Source organism: Pseudochaenichthys georgianus, chromosome 11, assembly GCF_902827115.2.
Source record: "Pseudochaenichthys georgianus chromosome 11, fPseGeo1.2, whole genome shotgun sequence".
Classification (NCBI taxonomy): Eukaryota; Metazoa; Chordata; class Actinopteri; order Perciformes; family Channichthyidae; genus Pseudochaenichthys; species Pseudochaenichthys georgianus.
The window spans coordinates 411,520-435,702 of NC_047513.1; the positions used below are offsets into that span (position 1 = coordinate 411,520).

Consider the following 24,183-nt stretch of genomic DNA (forward strand, 5'->3'; position numbering starts at 1 on the left):
TTGGGTCTCGTCATGCTGCTTCCCTGATGGCTTCCACAGGACTGTAGCTGACATCCTCGTGGATTCATCTTCTTATTACAGACACATGCATTTCCTAACATTCGGTCTATATGCTGTCAAATGTATTATGTCTTCGATTTACACACGGCATCTATTGCACGTCTGTCCGTCCTGGGAGAGGGATCCCTCCTCTGTTGCTCTCCGTGAGGTTTCTCCCATTTTCCCCTTAAACTGTGGGTTTTCTCTGGAAGTGTTTCCTTGTACGATGTGAGGATCTAAGGATAGAGGGTCTAAGGATAGAGGATGTCGTTTTTCTCATACTGATATTCTGAACAATCTGTGCTGTTGTATTTGCTGTAAAGTGTCTCTACTGTAGGCTATTTTTATTATATGTACAGCACTTTGGCTCGACCAAAAATCGTTTATAAATGTGATATATAAATAAAACTTGATTTGATTGATTTGATCAATTGTACTGTCATTTGACATTACTCTCTCATTGAGTTATAGCGGGCCCTCTGTGAATGTAGAGAGGGACCAAGCTCTCCCGTCTTCACATAACTCGCAGAGACGGCATTTAACCCTTCACATTCCAACAGAAACTGAACAGGCAGATTCGAAGGATTTATTTCTTTGGAAATATTATTTTAAATACAATTAAATCAAGTTATTTTGGTAAAACTAATGAAAAATGCAACAACAAAAAAATATAAAAAATAATATTTAAAAAAATCATTATTTTTGTTTAATGTTTTCTAATATTATTTTTTAGAATATCTTCCTAGAGGGCCCTGACGGCTCGCCACTGACAGAGATGCTGTATGAGAAACCAATGTGAGTTTGGAAGATTGCACAATATAAATCTATTCTAGTCTAGTCTACCTCAACAATGGAATTATGATCAGTAGAAATGGCCATGACATGTCTCCTTTAAGATGGTGAACAACTTTGGACTTGATAAAATACTTTTAAAAAGGCATTATCTAAAGTTTACAGACACAATCAAGAAAATCAAGCTCTTGGCTCTCGTTTCATATTTAAATATCTATTCCTGCAGACATGTCTGCACATTATATGCAGTAGAATGCCAAACAACACGGCTGCATTATCCTGGTCTGTTCTTAGTAACAAAATCACATTTATCTTTAGGAATGTCAATTCATTTTGATATATTGAAAAGGCAGAATAATGTCAGCTAAAAGGTCAATTTACCTAACGAGCTCAGCGATCTAGGTGTGAAACTGAGGTCACATGATAACAGATGGTTGTGATGTTCGGAAATAGTAAACCCCAGTCTCTGTTCAAAGATGTTCTCTAGCATCAGATCATGTTTGTCCAACTGTCCACAACCCCTTGCAAAATTGCATTTTTGAACAGATGTGGAAGGATTTTGCCAAAATCCAACAATGTTTCATGTGAAACTAGAAGGTGGAGCTTTGAGACTAGATGATTTTGTAGCAAATATTTATATTTGTCCTGAGCTTTTCTTTGATTCTGGAGTACCAACGCAAACGCTTGATACATCATCATCCACTGCTCTATGATGATTACTATATGTATTGAAGCAGAGAAAAAGCTAATTTGTAGCATCTGAAATCTTACATTTTTTTGTCCTCTGAAATTGTGTACCTTTAATGTAAGGTACTGTTATCCCCACGTTGTCGTACCCAAAACTGTCTTGTGAGCTCGTGGCATAACCGTGAAACAAAAACAAAAAAATATACAACTCAAGAGCTGCACTTCAACTAAACAAAGGTGAAAGAAGAAAATGTTATCTTATTTTTACTGACCCATTACCTTAAGGCTGGATTACACAGAAGGCTTGGCATAGGTATAGTTGTAAGGTCCAGTCGGGTGTTATAATGGTGCAGTCCTGACCTATATGTCTGAATGAGTGTGTGCGTAATCACATATCGTTATCATAGTCTCCAATCATACTCCGAGTGTTGGACGCCAGGAAGATGTCGTTATCTTGTGGACATTCATGATGGCAGGAGCAGGTCTTAATAAACATCATCTTTTTGGTGAACGTTTCTCCCTCTGTACACTCGAACTCCACCTCGGCTGTGATGGTGGTGTGTGGCGTGCAGCAGCGATTGTCTGTGCAGACACCACAGAACTTTTGTTTGTACACCCTGGTGCTGGAGCAGCCCGACAGCTTGAAGCGAAACCCATGCTGGGCCTTTGGTGTCCGGATGCATTTCTTCCCCTTCTGTGGGACGGACACATAATCAGATCTCAATGTCATACATTAGCATCATCACAGAGTAAAAGTACTTCTTAATAGAGTGGTAAGTGGTAAGCTGCACAAATAGCTCAAAATAAGGTCAGTGGAAAACGAACCTCTAATCGATAGATTTATGATCGATAGATTTATGATTAGAAAATTATAAAAATAGGGTAGACATGTGGATATTATCCGGCTGAACAGACCTTATTTCGAGCTATTTTCCAAAATCCTATGGAGATATCCCAGTCACGATTCTCATGTTATGTCACGTTTGTAGTTTTGTATGTTTGGGTTTATTTTGCTGTTCGGTTCTCCCCTGTCTTGTTTTCCTCCTTGTGTATTGTCTGGTCCCTCTCCCTGTGCTTCTCAGGTATTGGCAACTCCTAATCCAACATTTTCTATTTTGTGCCACGGAGTACCTCAAGGTTCAGTTCTTGGTCCTTTTGGATTTTTTATGAATATTTTTGGGATATCTTATCGACATGATGTCAATTTTTACTTTGTTGCTGGCAGATCTTTGCAGAAAAAGAAGCACCTTCTTGAATTGTTTTAAAGACATTCATCAGTATACATATGTATACTGTATTTCTTTACAAAACTGAGATCCTGATATTTACTACTAAAGACCTAGATTTCAGAGTTTGTCCATTTTTCTAACTCCGATAACTCAACGTACATTATCAGAACGGTCCGTTTAATCTACAGTCAGCAGCCGACTGCCAAACGCTTTCTGGAGGTGATAATTTGGTTTGTGAGTCCTGCTGTGACAGGGCAAATAAATTGGAACTCAGCCATGAACAACCTGAAATTGGTTCAGAATACGGAGCCTCCCTGATATAATACCTTCATAAATATAGGCACAGCTAACCTTTACTTTTGAGCCGTAAATGGAGCCTAACAGAACTGCATAGTGAAAGATTACTAACCGAATCTAAAAGCTCATGGTGCCATTTTTTAGGGCACTTGGCCATCTGCCTGTGGACACTAGGTTTGGGTCAGTTATGTAATGTCAGATCAACTTAATAAGGGTTATTCACTGGAAGTTATTACTGGAGTATGTTTTTATCCTCAAACCCCACTGTTAATTGAAAGAAAACACACACCTTGATTTCTTTTCCCTGCTGGGTGTTGCAGGGCCGGACCATGCACATCCTGCTCTGCCTCTCCAGCTGACATCGCTGGTTGTCATTGGTTATGCGGGATGAGACGCCCATGTCACAGGTGGCCGAGCACTCACTCCACTCTGTAGTCTGGACTATACAGTTATCTCTTGGACTCTCTGCCTGCGGTCCATTTGGAAACCCCTGCCTGAAGAGTGGATCTGAAGAGGGTAAAGGGAGAATCTGAGAGGCTCCTAAAGAAGAAGGGTGATAAAGGAGAAGTGGGGGAGAATGATTAAAAAAGTAAATTGGTGATTGGTATTATTGTTTTTTCAAAAAGACGACTGCTCATGAGGAGGCATGGGTGTATTTTCAGGGTTGAATGTATCCCAAAAATTGAGAAAAAGATGAACAACATATGCAATAGTTGTGGGTCCAGAAAGTCATATAAAGTAGCTTTAACACGTAAATATTAGTGCTGTCAAAATTATCGCGTTAACGGCGGTAATTAATTTTTTTGAATTAAGTGCGTTAAAATATTTAACGCATTTAACGCATGTGCAGAATGGCCCGCCCCATACATGCCATTAGTGGCAGCGCCAGGGTATGGCTGGGGTAGGCTACACCCATACCAAGAAATGGCTTAGCCCCACCATGAAAAATGCAACACACTCTCACTCCCTAAGCGTCCAATAGCGACGTTTGGTCAGTGTCCGTGTCGTCCAATTGTGACGCTCCTAGGCTCCTTCAGCGTCATAAAGGGACGCAAATAGCTTTCAACTGATTGCAATGTATTCCCATCTGCGTCGGGATTTGACGCTCATGGAAGCACGGCATTCGTTTATGCCGGCTGCCCTTAAAGGCAATGTGAGCGTCCATTCCCATTGGATAACGGAGAATTGTACACCCGGAAGTAAGTATTCCTCTTACTGTCGATTGATTTTACAGTGATATCTGCATTACTCATCGACTAAAAAACACCAGATTATCCTTGTTAATTACACAACATTGATTGGTTTAAATTGTGTGCAATGCTTTTGTATTTTTCCCCTTCGATTCGGAGAAACAAATATTTTTTCTGAGTAAAGGATGGCAGAAGACACTACACTACCCAGAATCCCCAGCTATCGTTTGGACTACACCATGTGCTCTGTTTGACAAACCCCGTTTTTTTCACCATGCATTCCGATGGCTGGCGTCTATGTCACATGATCTTCAAATTTCTCCCTGCAGAAAAAGAAAACATGGCCGAAATTCGTTTTATTCTCGGTATAAAATGCCTATTTTAAAGTTAGTTTGGCCATTAAAATGTGTTTTGATGTCATTTGATGCGAGAAATATGAGTTGTTATTTCAGATTATGTGTGCAGTGGATGTACATGATCTTTAGTTTGCTAGTTATTACGAAGATTACTTCAGGAAATCGCGACGTTTTCATTGTTACCAAGGTGGTTGCTAGGGACGCTGCTATCGATATTATTTCTGTTATGTTGTGTAACTGTTTAATGGTGTTATCTTTATTGCTACCCCCTTCCCCGTCAATGTATAGTGTTGGTCCACAGCCTAAACATATTAGTTTAACAAAATCCGCATCTAAAGATAGCCTACGTTATTTTCCCCTGTGCAATTCCAGTCTCACATCTCACAGCACATCGTCATTAACAAATACCGGAAAAAGACAGAAAACATTTAAAAAAAATTATAATAATACCTTATTCCGAGTGTGCTTGCTTTTCTCTTTGAAAGTCATCACATAACGGCATTGTAATACACGGTTCGGCTGCATTACATATTACATATCTGCCGTAGTTCTGTATTTATAGAGCCCTGATGAGAAGACAAACATGAGGAACTGAAAACGTGACGTGGATCATAAATATATCAGCCATTAAACAACATCTTACATTTCTTTTCACACAATACGTCTCCTTGCAGTATCAACACTAATTCGGCTCACTTTTATATTTGATCCAATTGGTAGATAGGCTGTAACCATAAAGGTGCACAGCTGATATAAAGGGACACCTGGTGGTTAAAGCATGTTATTGAATTTAATTATTTTTATTATTAGATATTAATACGATCCCTATAAAGTATATTCATTACTCGTTATTCTCTACTAATAGTTAATTAAAGACTGTATGTAATGACTATTTTGCACATCCCTTTCAAGATTTAAAGATTTTCTAAGGTGTATTGACATATCATATAGGCCTACAACTGTGGTGTAGTTCTGCACTGAATGAAAAACTTGGGTTGCAGGTTCCTCAATAGTGCATTACAAGACATCTATCAATATTTGTGCATACCTCCAGCAATGTTAACTATGTTGAAGCACTTATTTTAACTGATATTATACATAATGTATTATACTCTTATAAGATGTATGTAGATATTTCATCTCAGGCCTTGTCAGGTATTGAACAATCAATAAATAAAGAACACAGAATTGTTGAATATAAAACACAGAATTTGTGTGATTATACTAAATGATTTTCAAATAAACACAACTGCATATTTAACTGTTACACATGCTGATGTAACGCAAATGTTCCAACTTGGGATCAATAAAGTATATCTTATCTTAAGCTGATCGATGGCTACTGCCATATTTGCAAAATGTGCCTCTGAACCTTGACAAGTGCATGTTTCAGGCTTATCAATTAATGTAATGTAATGTTATCACAGGGGTCACACACATAAGACCAGCTGTTAAATAAAGCTCTTCTGACCTTAGCTGGCATGTGGGTATATATATTAATACTGCCCATAATGGGCACAAGCAATTTTCACCCATTTATAAATTATATGTTTTAAATGTGAGTGTTTCCTGTCCCCTAAACCTCCAGGGATGTACACAGTTTAATACTGGCAACTTCTTATTATGGGAAATACGAAAACGTCTTTTAAAACTACAACTCCCAGTAGAGACGTGCCATAGAGAACATGTTGCGAAACAGAATAGCCAGCATGTGTAGTTCTGGGGACGGGGTGGGGGAGGGGGGACGCGGTGGACCCGTTCAAATCCAGTTTTGGACAGTCTGCCGTGGTTCCATCCCATTTCAAGTGCTGTTCGAGAATCGGCTTAACCCTCGGAGCACACTCTCCAATCACAGAGCTTGAGGACTATCACGGGGTTTGTCAAACAGAGCACATGGTGTAGTCCAAACGATAGCTGGGGATTCTGGGTAGTGTAGTGTCTTCTGCCATCCTTTACTCCTGGGAATGGACGCTCACATTACCTTTAAGGGCAGCCGACATAAACGAATGCCGTGCTTCCATGAGCGTCAAATCCCGACGCAGATGGGAATACATTGCAATCAGTTGAAAGCTATTTGCGTCCCTTTATGACGCTGAAGGAGCCTAGGAGCGTCACAATTGGACGACACGGACACTGACCAAACGTCGCTATTGGACGCTTAGGGAGTGAGAGTGTGTTGGAAAAATGATGTTAAAGTAAGCAAAATAAAGTCTGCCAACTCACGTGGAGTAAATTGCACAGACAGCAGTTAGTAAGATTGATTTCAGTAGCCACGGTTTTGAAAACATTTGTCACGTAGTGATCGTCTTCTCAATAGAACATCTTTGATAACGGCGTGGTGTTGTTGCAGGAAGTCCCGACGGAGAATACTTTTGCTGTAGTACAGGGGTGCACATAACTGGTACGCAGGGTATGTGCCTAATCTGAAATGCGTACCGTCACTTGTGTCACAAAGCGCATTTGCGTACCGATGTACTTGTAAAGCTCCAGAAGGCGGTTAGATCACCGGACGACAGAGTCGGTCTCCGTGTGCACAGACAGGGCTGCTGTTAACGTCGGTCTGTATAACGGACTTGTGCCAAAACTACGCCAACCGGCTGCGGAGGGAGACTCCCCCCTTCACTGGAGAACTGCGCTAAAACAGCTGATCACAACGTTCACACTCTGTGGTCACGAAGTACTCCACTAGCCCCCACCCCTCTATCGACTTTCCTGAAGTACTCCCCCGTTGATAGAAATCAACACGTAATGAATTAAGACCCCATGGTTTGATGATTGATAGGTGTGTGTGTGGGTTGTCTTTCATTTTGACACGCAGAAAAATGTTATAATAAACATAGATACTGTATGTTAAATGGATATATCCGCCTTCTTTCATTTATCTTTCCATTCCCACAACAATATACATAAATAAATGACATATTTTGGACATAGTTCGAATGGTGATTAATCATGATTAATGAATTTTTAAGCTGTGATTAATCTGATTAAAAATTGTAATCGTTTGACAGCCCTAGTAAATATATACATTGATTTATGCTGTTGATCTGTCTTTAGCTGTGGTTTGAGGTTTAACATGGGATTATACCTATTTAATGACATTCTATGGTTAATAACCATGTTGTCTGGGTCAAAATCCCCAAATCACTTAAATTGATAATAAAGTACAAAAAGCCTACACAGGTAACATCTACTGGGGGGTGGGGGGTAGTGAATGTTACTGACTTAAAGAAAAACAACCTGTGGTCTAGAGTTGATCCCACATTGCATACAAGAATAAAACGCTGAATTTTGAAAGGCATCACTAATATCAATAACAAAAATCTCTGGTATAATTGTCAAGTGCAATTTTATAACATGTTTTATGATTGTTTTCTATGACATACAATACATTTTTCATGACATACTATTATGACATTTATAAGAAATAATATAGTGTGACTTTGTTGACATACTGTTGTCACAATCCTAATGTCATGTCACGTTTTTAGTTTAGTCTGTCTTGTTTTGGGTGTTATTTTGCTGTTCTGTTCCCACCTGTGTCTTGTTATCCTGTCATTAGTTTCCCTGGTGATTGTCTAATTGTGTTCACCTGTTGCCCTCGTGTTTCTGCCTCCCCTGCCCGGCTGTTTCTTGTCTCGTGATTACTCCTCCCTGTATTTAGTCTTGTCTCTTCCTGTGTTCCCCTGTCGGTTCATTGTTTGTTTGTCCTCCCTTAACGTCATGTTTCTTGGTTGTCTCTCCGGTCTTCCTCCATGTTTCTCACGGTCAGTTTTTGTGTAGTTGTTTTCTGTTACCGTTTCAAGTTATGCCATGTTTTGTTAATCAGCTTTTAAATAAAGCTCGCTTTTGTTTCAAGACCGTTTTTTGTAGTCTGCATTTGGGTCCTACCTTTTTCCACGATTCCTAACAACTGTACTATGATTTGTTGTAGTACTATAACCTTTACAATATTTGTAAGCATGTTGGTTTCAATTGGCACACACCTCGACCAACTTGTAATTATAAGAATCACAAAATATCCTAAAAAGTATGAACCTGATCCTACATCTAGTTAAGCTGGTTTGGGGGTTTAGCAGCTGAATCAGAATATACAACATACTGTCACTCCCTTTTATATATTTATATATATATATATATATATAATATACCGTTCTGTGTCTAACATGATTTATATATATTTAGTACTCTTTTTGGTATATTGTTCCACCATTTTGCCCCAGACTGATCTCCATTGTGCCCAGAGGAAAACTGCGATTGACTCGCACCTGATTTATCTTCTAGAGGAAACTCGGATATACCACAGAAATAAAAACTAGGAGCAGTTGATGTTACAAAGATGAGACTGACCGGCCAGCACTGACTGGTAGTGTTGGTCCGGCGGCGTCTGCGCACACACCCACTCCTCACAGCACCTCCCGGGGATGTGTATGCGCTGTGGGTATGGGCAGTCAGGGGAGGGCAGCAGGAAGTCACTGGCACACAGCGGCACACAGCCGATCTCTCCGTTCATACACACACAGCGGTGTTTACAGCTGGGCTCGAAGGACTCCCCGCTGCGGTACACCACCCCCCCCAGGTCACATGTCTGACCCTCCTGAGCTGGAGACAGAAAACAAATGATAAATACCACACAATATACAGCTTTAACGTATGGACAGGCATAGGTGGGAAGTAATTACATTTACTCAAGAACTGTACTTAAGTACAATTTAAGATACTTTTCCCATTTTATGCTGCTTTGTACTTCAACTCCACTACAATTCAGAGGTAAATGGTGTACTTTCACTCCACTACCTCTATTTAATACCTTTAGATACTTTACAGATCTGGATGAATGATTTCATATGAATGAAATATAACCAAGTCTTAAATCTGAATTTAGTTCCACCTGGAGTAAATTCACAAGCTACCCTGCAGTAGGCTATACAAAGTCATTCAAACTAGCTGCACCTTTACCAGCTTTGAAACACTTGATCAATAATAATAAAACACTTTAGAGAATCCGACTGCACTTTCACTATCCGATGTGTTTATGATGCGCTAGCAGACGTCATAAATGTGCGTCTGTTGCTGTGGGGAAACTATGGAAACTACAGTTTTCTATACAGCGGACTACAACATGGATGTTTAATAAGAACGAGGGACTACTGTAAACTCATCTCGAGACTCTGCACCGTGCTCTGATGCTGTTGTTTTATGTTTTATGCTTTATGAACGTGAACAGAGAAACATATTCCTCCAACCTGGTCTCACCAGAATGCGTGACTCCTTAACACCGCAGTACGTGGTGGAGTCAGGCACTTTGCTACATTTACGTTTCGGCACCACGCAAAGAACCCCAATGTAAAGTGAATGAGGCTGCTTTGTCGTGGTGCACACACGCATTTCTACAACGTCCCGCAGTGAGCTTTTATTCTATAAAACGTTTTTAAAATCGACTTTATAGCTTGCAGTAACTCACGGGAGGCTTCTTTTATTTTATTTGTATTCATAATCATTTTTATTTTTCGTCATAATGTAAAAATTACATTAGTTACGAATTTGTGTTCTCAAAAAACAGTGCATTGTGTGTAATGCAACTGTGATTTTTATTAAATTAGTTAGTTTTTAAGGAAAGCCAGAGCTTCAGCTGTGTCAAATAGATTGTTCCCTTTAGTTGACGTTATTTAAAAGATAATTATATTCCTATTTGATCATGTCCCCTTTATTGTATTACGGACGCAAAGAGCAATGTGAGGGTCCATTCCCATTGGATAACGGAGGATTTTACACCCGGAAGTAAGTATTCTCCTTACTGTCGATTGATTTTACAGTGATATCTGCACTACTCAAAAACACCAGATTATCCTTGTTAATTACACAACATTGATTTGTTTAAATTGTGTGCAATGCTTTTGTATTTTTCCCCTTCGATTCGGAGAAACAAATATTTTTTCTGAGTTTTTGGATGGCAGAAGACACTCCACTACCCAGAATCCTCAGCTATCGTTTGGGACTACAGCATGTGCTTAGCTTGACAAACCCTGTGATCAGTCCTCAAGCGCTGTGATTGGATGTTGGAGTGGCAGTGTGCGAAGTTTACACAGCACTTTGAAACGGAATGAATCCCATCGTAGGCACACTATCCAAAACAAGAATCGAACGTGTCCTACCCCCCCCCCCCCCTCCCTTAGGTCACAGGCTCCTCCAACAGTGCAACACAATAAAACTGATACACAGAAACAAATTGTGCAAGTAAATACAAAAAGAAAAAAAGTAAAATAGTAAAAAGTGAAATAGTGCAATAAGAGTCTGTAAGTGATTGGAATATGATATATCTGACAAATAATTTCTAAGTAGCAGCCAGATGAATGTTATGGATGTTGTTTCAAAGATCAGGTGTTTAATAGTCTTATGGCCTGTGGGATGAAGCTGTCCCTGAGTCTGGTGGTTTTAGTCCGGATGCTGTGGTACCACCTGCCAGACGGCAGCAGACAGAACAGTTTGTGGCTGGGGTGATGGGAGTCTTTTATAATCCTGAGGGCTTTCTTTAAGGTTAACCTGGTATTTTTGCTCCACTACATTTATTTTAGTTACTTTACAGATTTGGATTAATGATGTGAAATATAAACAACCCTTACATCAGACTTTAGTTACACCCATAGACTGTATATATAAATGGACGTAGTGTCCGTGACGTCACCCATAGGATTCTGCAGAGTTGCCGTGAAGCCCTTAGTAGGCGGAGTCGGCCACTAACGGCTCGACTGTGACGTCAGAGTCTAATCCCGCCTGCTCCAAATAAGGGCAAAGAGGCGGAGCCGAGGCGGGACCTGCTGCCTCCGAACTGGAAGTAAACAGAGCTAGCTCAGGCTAAGAAGCTAAGCTAACATGAAATTCATGCATACCAAGTTACTGCTAACAGTGTCGTTCCCCTATATAAACGTTACATTCATAATCAAATGAGACAATCTGCAAGAGAATTAGCTATATTTTGTTATTCTTAATGCTTGTCATTCACACGTTGAGAAAAGACGGACTCCACCGCCCGGACCTAACGGAGCCGCAGTGGGCTAGCTCCGGGACGCCGGCTGGAGCTAGCCCCCTGCTGCTCCGTTAGCTCCGGCGGCCACCACTGGGATAATTGGGTCCCCTATTAACATTTGCTCCCGTTTAGCATTATGGGCGTCATAGCCATAGACTATAAAAGTCTTACCCAAGGCTGAATCATAAACTAAAATGTATATGTATGCATAAAGGGTTACGTCCTTAGCTGGCTAATAAGTAACAAGCTAAGCTACCAAGCACACAAACACCTGCGAACGGGTTAACATGTATAATATTATCATTTTAGACTTCTTGGAAGTTCTGTTAGTACATTCAAGCGCACAGCACAACATTTTAATTGTCTGGTATTTGTAACAATATTCCCTAAAAGGCACAATCACCACGAACACGGCCAAAGCTAAAGGGTCAAGTACAGTACTATGAACTAACGTTGTAGCCTCTATGGTTGTAGCCTAGCAGAGTGGACAAGTTGCTGTTAGCTGACAGTGAGGCATGTACGTGTCCATCAACGTGACCACGCCCTAATTTATGCAAAAACTTTAAGACCTAATATAAATAAAAGGGTTGTGTTAGAAAACAATTCACTCACAGATTCATAATCATGAAGGTGGAATCTAACTATATTGATAATAATATTTATTGCATCCATGGGTAGAAACATGTTTTTTTTCTGCTGTAAAGTTGGGCATTTTAACATGGGGGTCTATGGAAATTGCTCCTTTCTGCAGCCAGTCCCTAGCGGCCCATGTAAGAACTGCAGTGTGTGGTACTTCCGTATTGGCTTCCCAGCTGTTCCCCAGAGTTTGCCGCTTGGTTACACCTGAGTAAAATTCAGGGAAGGTGATTGTCAAGTGCCAACAATCAGGCGAGGTATTTGGTAGTTGGTGCTTGAGAAGACTAAACATTTATCTGCAGATCTCTATAAAGTATATTCATTACTGGTTATTCTCTAATCGTTCATTAAAAACTATATATAATGGCTATTTTGCACATCCCTTTCAAGATTTTCAAAGGTTTATTGACATATCATATACACAACTACGGTGTAGTTATGCAATGATGACAAACTTGGGTCATAGGTTCCTCAACAAGACATCTATCAATGTGTGTGTCATATTCTGCACATTTCTTATTCTATCTACGTACATCTTATAAGAGTATAATAAATATGTATAATATCGGTTAAAATAAGTGCTTCAACATAGTTAACATTGCAGGAAAGTTAATTGTCAAGTTCCAAAAAAAAACATGCAATATATTAGACGTTAAGTACTTTGTCAGGCATAATATTTATCTGTAGATAGATACACCCAAAGCTTTTTTCTTATTTAAAAGAAGACCTTAACCTAAAGTCAAGGGTGTAACTTTGGTTTGAGAAGTGGGGGGGACACAAAACAGGGGGTCCTCCTCAATGAAACATTTTCTCAATTTAATTCCATTTCCTGCCTTTCTACAAATATATGAGGGAAGTCCAAGAAAAATGTATATAATGAGTGTGCACACTTATCTAGTATCCTATCCATGTGAAACTGTTTTTATTTGTGATGACCTCACATCCTCTAGGGGGGTCCGGGGGCATGCACCCCGGGAAGATTTTTTTTTTTCTTTAAATTGAAGTTGAAAGCATCAATCTGGTGCACTTTGAGGACAACATTAAGAAATGTATGGATACAGCTCTCAACACTCATATGAAACAGAACTGTATATATTTCAATAATAAAAAAAACAATAGAATATGCTCACAACCAATAACACATCATTGATAAACTCCTCTCCTATCTTTATCTTACCTAGTCTGCATTCTTTCTTTTTATTTATACATATTTGACTAATCACTCCTCTTTCAAACTGTGTTTTTTAGAAGGAAGGATTGGAAGGATTTCATTTCATTCTTATTTTATATTGTGGTGACACCATGTGGGACCATAATTCACCTTGCTTATTCTGTTGCCACACGGACCCTTTAGTGGGGAACACCTGTAGCTTTAGCTGCCATTCCTGCTAGCTCGTCAGGCAGAGCAGTTCATGTGTTAACCTCTCTGATATTAATGGATAATAAAGATTGGAACTCCATTCTTAATACACCGCCTCCGACTCTCTTTTCACGGCACTGCACTGGTGACCCTGACTTTTCCGAGAAAGTTTCCGGAAAATTAACGAGCATGGCTGAACGCGATGTTTTCATAAAGCTGCCGGAATTCTGGGAGCACGCCGCGGAGGCACTTCGCCTGCAGACAGGTCTGTGAAGGGGACCTGAAATACTACCATGTGGTAGCAGCGCTGGGAAGCTCCACGTCGTCCAGGTTGGTGGGATTTATCACAGCTCCCACACACCATGGCAAATATGAGGCAATTAAGGCCCTTCTCCTTAAGACATTTAGCTTATTTGCTAAGGAGAGGGCCCGCCAGATACTTGACATGCAAGGCCTAGGAGACAGCAAGCCATCCCAGCTAATGGAGAAAATGCTAAATCTGCTAGGGGGGGGGAGATTCCCGGATTTTATTCACCGAGATTTTCCTGCGTCACTTGCCTCCCCGGGTCCAGGCGGCGCTGGCCAACACGCCTGTCACGGAGCCCCGTGCCTTGGCTGAGGAAGCGGATCGTTTTTTCTTGGCTACACAACAGCCCGGTGCAGAGACGTTAGCCGCGACGCTCAGCAGCCCATCTGCAGTCAAGAAAGCGTGGCGGAGGCAGGACACGGCTGTATCGAGCCGGCGTGGAGACACCGGAGAGCGCTTTTACCACGCACGTTTCGGGACAATGGCAAATAAATGCATCGCTCCGTGCCGCTACAAACCCCCGGGAAACGGAGGGGCCGGCGCTCAGTAGTGGCCCTGAGCGTTGGCGGCACGTGCAGGCTCCTCTTCGTCAGCGACAGCGTTTCGGGGAGCCTGTTTCTGTGTGACATGGGCGTTCAACGGAGCGTAGTTCCAGCGTTGAGGGAAGACGTCACCCGGGGTGGGCACGGACCGCGATTGACGACGGCTAACGGCGGTCCCATTCGCACATACGGCGTTAGGCCTATGTGTTTGTGCATCGGAGGACAGCGTTTCAGCTGGGATTTTGTGACATGCGGACATTTCTTTTCCCCTCCTCGGAGCGGATTCTTTGTGTGCTCATGGACTCTTAGTGGACGTTAAGAATAGGCGTTAGGTTGATGCCTTGACGTTTTCTTCCCTCGTGTGCACACGTGGCAGCGCAGCGTATGACGAGCTCGCTGTCGGGGGCAGACACGTTTCTCAGACTGTTGGCCAGACCTGTCGCTGCCCACCTTCTCTGCGCTTACCACTAAGCATGGCGTGGAGCACCACGTCACTACCGAGGGGCCTCCTGTCTATGCCAGGGCACGGCGGTTGAACCCTTCTAAGCTGGCTGTAGCGAGGGCGGAGTTCGCAACCATGGAGCGCCTGGGCATTGTCCGCCGCTCCGACAGTCCTTGGACTTCCCCCCTGCACGTCGTCCCCAAACTGAACGGCGGGGATTACCGCCGACTCAACGACGCCACTACGCCTGACCGCTATCCGGTGCCGCACATTCAGGACTTTTCGGCGCATCTGGCCGGTACGGGGGTGTTTTCCAAGGTAGACCTGGTGCGTGGATACCACCAGGTGCCACAACGTAGCTGTCAATCAAAAGACGTGTTCAATGGCATTAAAACGAGAAAAAACGCGGCTGAATCGGTTAATCCATAGGTTTTTAACATCTCTTTAAAAAAATTATTTCATTTATAATCCATAATTCAATTTGTATGTAAAAACATGTTTCATATGCAGACCTAATTTTCCTGTTCCATGTTAAAATAAACCATTTTCAGTGGTACCGCTGTGACAGAGTAATGTTTTTGGTCATGGAAAATTAGGTAAAGGTCATGGAGAAGTCATGGAGAAGCATTGGTGAAAAAGTGTATGAACCCTGATTAGAACATTTACATGTTGAACTACATGCTGGATATCTTCCACAGCCTCAAGGAAATACAATAAAATAAATGGAATCATAATTTTAAACAATTGATAAAAATGTATAAATTAATAATGTTTGGTGCACACATTTGAAATTGAAATACAAAAGGAAAAAAAAGTTTACTTTTGAAATGATTTCTCACAAAAACCTTTCTTAATAGTAAATTATTAAAAAGCGTTTAGTCAATAGACGTTTGTCTGCCTAAAATAGTTGAAATGGAACGTAAACTATATCAAACACCACATCCATGGCAATTAACCCATTTTTGCCCACTATTTAAATTGACTTTGGTTGAAGTTAATACAAATATTCATATTATATATATATATATATATATATATATATATATATAGCATATAATTGATGCAGTCTTTCTGTACACTTTTAAAATAAAATACTGCAAATGAAGAATATTTGTAACCCTTTAACAGCCAGCGCCACTATTTGGTAGAGCTCCTTTTGTGTCTAGATATCTTATAGAATATAAATTAAAACGTTTTACTCCATCTGATTCAACCAGCTCTACCATTTGGTTGACATTTTATGCACAAAACAACCTCTAGATGTCACTGTGGTTCGAACAGAATGCCCTTCAGCTAGATTCAACTGAGAAAGTTGGCATGCTAAAAATCACTGCTGACGAAATCACTCTTTTTGGTCAACTTTTGTAAGGTAACCATATCCTTTTTGACATATTTTAGTGTCAGCACTGACTGAACATAATTAGATAACTTGATGCACAAAAAAACTTTTAACAAGGGTGTAATTATTTTTTTTTAAATATGCTCAACCAATCGGTCGATTTGGCCTTTTACGGTAAACTAGCAATACGACTTTTTCAGAGTTTCAGAGATGTTTTCCAATAAAATATGGTAAATAAATGGCTAGATTCGTGGTAATATTACTAAATCTAGTACTGCTTTATGATCAGTGTTGGGTGTAACGCGTTACAAAAGTAACGGAGTTACAGTAAAATATTACTTTTTGCTGTAACGAAGTAATGTAACGCATTACTAATGAAATGTGGGTAATATATTACCCGTTACAATGCTCAGTAACGCAGTTATATATATATAACAACACATTTTAACCCGAAATTAAATGGTGTTTTGTTTTTTAACAATGTACTAACATAGCGAGACATTCAGACACCAGACAAATTGTGCGGGTAGATTAGTAAACCTGGTGTTTACTCTTCAGGCCTCGCGTCGGGATCTTCGGGGCAGTTGAATGTTATGCACCCTCTATTCAAAAAAGAGAACGGAGCGAAAAATACTAACAACAAATTGTGTCAGGTGCGCGTGACCTGCTCCGCTGCGCGTGCATCATTTCCAAAGTGCTTCCACAGCAGTGACACACATCTGTGGATAATCATTTATACGAAAATGGTTAAAGCAACCATCACTAAACGCCAGCAACACTGCATCTACTGCAGACCGTAGCAACAGGTCAGATGGGGACATCACGTGACCCTCCGTTGTGGACACTAGCTTACTCCCGCCTGACTCGCCGCCCTCAACCCCGGAGCAGCAGTCTTCGTCGCCCCAAACACCGCCGCCCCTCTGCGGCCCACAGGTGCCACCCAGGATACCACGGCAAAACAGAGCCTGCCCAGGTAGATCTAAACAAGTACCCGCCTGCACAGTGGGGTTAGGTGGTCATTTTGCAGCTCGTGGTATACAAATAGACAAGGGCTAGAATGTGTGAAAATAGTGCCATATTCTGCCTGCCTGTAGAAATGTTGGGTCAAAAATAATGCATACAATAACACAGATGCCTTCACCACGAATGGCTACAAAAAGATCTCATATCCCAAGCTTATCAACGAGCTGATGTTGCAGCTGAAATGTTCTCCAGGTCACAAAGTCACCTCACATGAGGTGATACCAGTTTTCAAGCACAGTAAATATTCTCTTCCCAGAGTATATGATGGGACCAAGGTGATGTTTAGTACATGGTTTTAATAATACTTTTGCTTTTCAATGTTTGCCATTTCAAACCATGAGCTGGTTCAAATAATATTTGCCTTGATTTACAAAATGTTCTCATTTGTTTTATCAGTACAGCTTTGAAGCTGTTGTGCTTTTCTTTGCCACAGTCCACTTTGGACTAAATGAGATATTTCAGGATTGCACTTTTAACTCACTTGAAATGTTCTCACTTGCTTGGTTTCAAAACATAACAAAGGCCATAATCTGTTCATTGGGACCGTCAATGCTATTTCTCATTGCTGTTGCCGGCCACTACTGCTCATGTAAACCTGCTACTGCTGCGCCCCCTGTAACCTCAGAGGCACCCTGAGTCATGTTGTTCTGGAACCGGGCCTGTATATGCTAAACACACTACAGAGCCCATTCCCTGTCCTGTTAGTGTTTACTTCCTGTCTGCCTTCTTCTGGTGATTTATCTGACGTCCAGCGCTCCGTCTTTTAACCTCTTTTCCTTTCTCTTTCTGGATCCTCCTTAGCAACCTTCATTATAGTCCTTGACAGTGGTCTGTACTACTGTATTAACAACGTGTCACATGTTAAGAATTTACAATCAGAATCGAGTATTCAACTAACCCGTGTAATACAAGTTGTTAGTAGCCTTAAGGGCCTACACAGTTGTTATGCTATTCCACATCGCCCTTCACTGGAAGTATAATGAGCTGCACTAAACTACATTTTAGCATTTAAAATACCTAGCCATTCTTTTGCGGTTATTTTGGTGAAAGTAACTAGAAAAGTAACTAAAGTAGTGTAACTCATTACATTTCAGAGACAGTAATTTTGTAATGTAACTTATTACTTTCAAAAGAGAGTAATAAGTAATATGTAATATATTACATTTTGGAAGTAACTTGCCCAACACTGCTTATGATTCTCAGAGTGAAAGAGTGATAATAAATCATAAAGCAGCTTTAATGCATGGCATTCAGCCCGAAGTTGCACACAGATGAGCAAGTTAGGCCAGTGGTTTCTTGTTAGGCCAATTCAGCATATACCGTAAGATGAGAAAGTATTTTTTTATTATGAAAAACAAATAACATTACTTTTTTTACAATTATAATTTATTATCTTTTATGAATATATCTATATATTGCTAATTTTCCATAAAATATATATTTTTATTTTAAACTAATACCGAGTCCAACCGTGTCAGTTTTATTAAGAACTTGTGGTAACAAGTATTTGTAAAAAAAAATCTCTCTCTCTCTCTCTCTCTCTCTCTCTCTCAATTTAAATCTCAAAACAAATTCCCAAAGTTGGATGGCATCCCCTGGCAGAACTATATGCTGATTTAATCGCAGTCATATCAATCAATATTGTAAGTACATTAATTAACTGTCTCATCGATGTTTGTCTGAATTAATATGATAATATTAACAATCGTATTATTCCTATCAGCTGTCAATCACTGTTATGATGCGGCGATTACCATGTTGTTCAGCAAAACGCCTCACAAACTGATTAAGATCCAAAGCTTTAGTGCGTTTTGATTCAATACTGAGTGCAGCCAAACTTGACGGTCTCTTCTCTGTCATTGTAGACTGCAAATACCTCGTTCCTTCCGTCTACAGTACTTGGGTCCGGATGCTTCTCCTTTTGCTCCGTCCTGTTCAAATGAAATCGCCGCCAATCATATTTCCACGCTCGCACCAGGGCCGGGGGAGGGGTTACAAGGCTCGTGTCTTGTGGTGCATTCACTTGCACTCGGACATTAGAGACTTTCTCTCATAAATGTCCGATCCGACCAGTGGTCCGCGGACCACAGTTTGAGAACCGCTGTTTTACATAATACACTTCAGTAAAAAAACATCTTTCTCTTTTATTTATTTGCATTGTATTTGATATTAAGGTAATCCCCAAAAGTAAAAAATAAAACATTATTTTTTAAATGATAATATATACAATGTCCTGACAAGAGAAAACCATAGCTGAGTATTAGCACCAGAGGGAGACACATCAACACTGTTGTTATAGAGTTACCCATGCAGATGCCGGTGTCAGAGTCGCTGAGCTGGCTGTAGTCGCAGTAGAGCTGCTTGTGGTGGTCGCAGGGCTCCAGCAGGGAGCAGGGGTCCCCCAGCTGCCGGGCACACACCTTACAGCAGCCACAGCCGTCCAGCACCAGGCTGCTGCCCAGCGTGCAGGGTGGGGGGGCAGGAACAGGGCAGGAACAGGGCTGGGAACAGTCCTGGGCCACTGTCTGACACACACACACACACACACACACACACACACACACACACACACACACACACACACACACACACACACACACGAGAGCTGAACGCATGGCTTTTAATAAAAATCCCTATATATATATATAATATATATTTTTAAATAATACATAGGCCTACTGTTTATACATTCCCTAAAGTTAAGTATGTAACAAGGTCATATACAGGGGCTAAAATAATGAAACAATACCAAATAAATTATAACAGAAAATATATATATTTTCTGTTTTAATAACCAAAACGACTGTTTATGTTCTAGAAATACATATATTTTGGTTAACTGAACTTATAAAGTCAACATTTGAATTGGTGGTTTACATCAATTGTGTAATTTGTTGAACCATTATTGAGAAATAATACATGAGAGATGTGGATTCAGTGGATATTTAAACACTGATCATCATTGAACTGTGGGATTAATGGTTGTTGCTTTCTACACAAAGTGTTGGTTTGGGTAGTTGGTCACTTCAGACCTTAATTGGGAAGTGTGTTTGGACGTTATGAGGCATTTCGTTATGGAACAGTTTGTGCAACACCAGCGCTGTTTTCAGATAAATTAAAAAGATTGCGCTACTTAAATAGGGGAGTTGTATGGTCATATTTAACTTAACCATAGATGAAAAAATCACATTAAACAAGTAGCAGTAGGAACAGCATTGACCTGAGCGTCTCAGCCCCTAGTTGACACCCCACACACACACACACACACACACACACACACACACACACACACACACACACACACACACACACACACACACACACACACACACACACACACACACACACACACACACACACACACACACACACACACACACACACACACACACACACACACCACAACACAGACTATATCACCCCTTGCTGCTAAATACCAACAAACTATGTGCTAGATGTGCAATATATATAGATGCTGCTAATAACTGTGTAATATATACCTGGCTGCTAAATCCTAAGAACTGTTACAGGATGTATATTTTTTTTAATTATGTAACTTTTTATTTTTTATTATATTTATTATTATATCATAACTTAGTACTTTTTTTGTATGCATGTCACATATTTAACATAAGTAACATTAAGCTGTCTGTGGCTCTTTTTCCGGCTGTAACTACGCAAATGTCCCCTCCGTGGGACTAATAAAGGTATTCTGATTCTGATTGTTTGAGTTTTACAGCCTTCAACCTCATTGTTTTTAGTTCCCACTCAGCCCTCTCAAACAGAATGAGAAAGTTAAATGAGCACTAATAAACCCACTGTAAACCTCAAGTCAAGCAGCAAACAACAAAAGGACACAGTAGGGCTAGGGATCCCTTTGTAGGGATCCATGGCAGCGCCATCACCGTTCACATCAAAACAATTAATGTGTTAATGATTCAATTGTTTGCTAGAGCAAACAAAAGAGATCTAGCCTTTTCATTTTGCACTCAATGTGCACCGGAATGGGCATTTAACTTTGAATTGTATACATTTGCGTTTTCTAAATAGATGATTGTGTTGAGTAATTGTGGTCTCAGGAATAAACAGATATCCTTATTATGATTTGTGTCATAATCTAGCAGCACTAGAACATAGAGGTGCATTTGCTGAAGTGCTAAAGTGCCAGATAGTATACTTAATCAATGATCATTTAGTGTGCATGTGGATTGGCAAACATGTAACTATTTGTTAACACATAGCATAGCAATTTATAGAGCCGTACCAAGGTTATTTATGGCTGTCTTCACGTTTGTTGTGTTGTTCCCAAGCGACCAATAGTATACAGTACATGCTGTGATTTCCTGCTGCAACCCTCTTATTTTGAACCTTATTTTGGGAGAACAAGCGGCACTTTCTCATGTTTCCCCCCAGCTGTACACATTTAGATGACTATAACTACTTGAGCAAGCAAATGAAAAACGTTCTTTCTATCAGAAATGAGGACGTGTTCATCTTAAAATTGGACATGTGTGTCAAGAAATTGGTGTACTTGAGGTTTTTGGGACAAATGAAGTTCTGCCCACACAAGAAAAAGAACATAAAGCAAACATAAGGAAAACAGATTATCAGCTAAAATAACTGCAGTGGCCTACCGAAGACATGGCAAACAAACATGTTTACTGCAATGCCTCATAAATATACTATAACACAATTACATGAGTATGAAAATATCAATTTGCCAAAGACAATGTGAGAGGTCAAGTGAGAATGCACTTTACATAGAGCAGAGGCTCCTATTGTTTTGGTCTGGTATATGGCTGCACAGAATGCCACAGGATGGCGACAGCAGACTGAGAGCAAATGGGCCAGCAAATATTTTCCATGTTTTGTTTCCGTCCACTGTTCAGCACCAGCCCAGGGTTACATTTCATTTAGCTGACGCTTTTATCAAAAGCCACTTACAATAAGTGCATTCATAGCATAGAGGCAGCAGGTTTAAGGAAGAAAACATGAGAGCAACAGATGGGAAATAATGAGGAAAAATACTTCTGAGTATTGTGGTGCAAGAACTGACAGAAGTTCTCTACATTGTTACCAAATGCAACAATCCTGAACTCTATTATCACAAGTTTGGCTCTTTAAGATGAATGACTACACACTAAAGATTCACATGCGTACTTAAATGCCCATTTCTTTGCACATGTTCACAGCACAACACCTTCATCTAGATACAGTATAAGTCCATCCCCAAATCACGTTTTATTTCATCAGAGAAAATGTGATTCTTAAAATTAAACTTACCGATGAGATAATAAGCAGGAGAACATAGAATGTGTCTGAAGATTTCACATGCATGTTTCTGTGCAGGCTGCAGTCCACTCAGCAGTGTGGTTCCTGAGGCGGGAGGCTCACTCGTGTTATTCTCCGTGCTGCAGACTGATGAAGACTGGGAGGAGGACCGGACTTAAATACCAGCCCTGTGGGTGTAGCCGGAGAAACCAGAGCCGTGCCACTGTGCTGTGAGAGGTGAAAATATTCCAAGCGAGACTTGGTAAGACCCAATAACAAACTGACAGAATTAAGGTTAAGGTAAAGAAAAAAGGTTCTACCGTCTGCTCATGTCTCCTCTGACAAAATTGTTGATTGTAGCATTGACATTGCAAGCCACGACATTGAATTCTTGTGACAACTTTTATGACAACTATCTAACGTTCACAAGTTAACTACTTACCAACAGGCACGTGCACACATATGGCACATTTCCACTGCAGGGCCTCGCACGGCTTAGTACATAGTATAGTTAGGCCTTGGTAGGCCAGGCTCACTTTATGCTGCGTTTCCATTACAGTTTAGGAACTGGGGCAGTAACTATAGTAACGCAGTGTAGGCGGAGCCGTGACGTCATCTTCAATGCGAAACACAAAACCAACATCAGCCGTTAGCTGTTAGCACTCAGAGCTCATAGCTCCTCATATCTGTTCAGAAACTAGACAAAAGTTAAACAAGTACAAACCACAGACTGCCTGTGTCATGGCGAATACAGTCGCTGCTTTATTTATGTCTGTATAGGCCGTTGTTGTGAGTGTGGACGGTCGGAGCATATACTGCGTTAGCTTAGCCGGTCTCCATTCAGAAAACACACATTTTAAAAGGTTTTTCGCCTGCCGTCTGTCTGCAGACTTGTCAAAGCATTAATTCATAGTTTTGACTAACCAAATGATGCCGAAGTAACAACATACTGATGTATGTTGTTACTTCGGCATTATTTTGAAACGTGTATTACAATTAAATCACGGTCAAATATGTTCATTTTAATGTAGTTGTAGCTCCCTTGCTGTCACTAGTTTACAGTGGCGACTGGTCATTAGGGGCAGGTGGGGCACAGCCCCACCTAGTGTCAGCAGAAAGTATAAAAATAATGATTACAACAAAATGCAAAAAATAAATTAAAAAATATATAAAATATATTTTAAGATCATGTTTAATCATCTGATTCGTCTGCACATTGCTGTTTTAGTCTGTGTTCTTCTAATTAGCGTCTACAGTGTGTGCCTATTGAGCTGTTTAGAGCCATGTGGGACAAAACCTGATCCTGCCCCTCCCTCTGACTGTCTAAGTGAACGGTGACTGCAAAAACTACACTGCGCATGCTCAGAGTATTTTCCTATTTAATGTGTATGGCAAAAAATACTGACCATAGGGGCAAAGTGCTGCCATCCCCACCATACGTCATCTCACATCATTCAGAGCTGATTGGCTGTGAGTACGTGTGCCGCGAAAAGTGTGGTGTGTGAAGAGGAGACGAGAGAGCTGCAGTGAGGCGTCCTAAAACCAGGAAGTAAGCTGCGCATGGCTTCCCTCCACAAAAAAGCAACGAGATTTATCCATAGGATTTTAGAAAATAGCTCAAAATAAGATCTGTGGGAAACGTAGCT

The 24,183-nt window shown here is 40.6% G+C and overlaps 1 protein-coding gene across 1 annotated transcript; it reads right to left on the reverse strand.

Annotated features, from left to right (window-relative positions):
• Nucleotides 1-795: 795 nt before the first annotated feature.
• ccn2b (cellular communication network factor 2b) lies at nt 796-22,603 on the reverse strand. Its single transcript, XM_034094930.2, has 5 exons — nt 22,550-22,603; nt 19,572-19,791; nt 8,941-9,192; nt 3,334-3,584; nt 796-2,212 (listed from the first exon to the last, which is right to left on the reverse strand). Exons 1-5 carry the CDS (start codon nt 22,601-22,603, stop codon nt 1,907-1,909), a joined length of 1,083 nt encoding a protein of 360 aa, XP_033950821.1. The 3' UTR covers nt 796-1,906.
• Nucleotides 22,604-24,183: the final 1,580 nt, after the last annotated feature.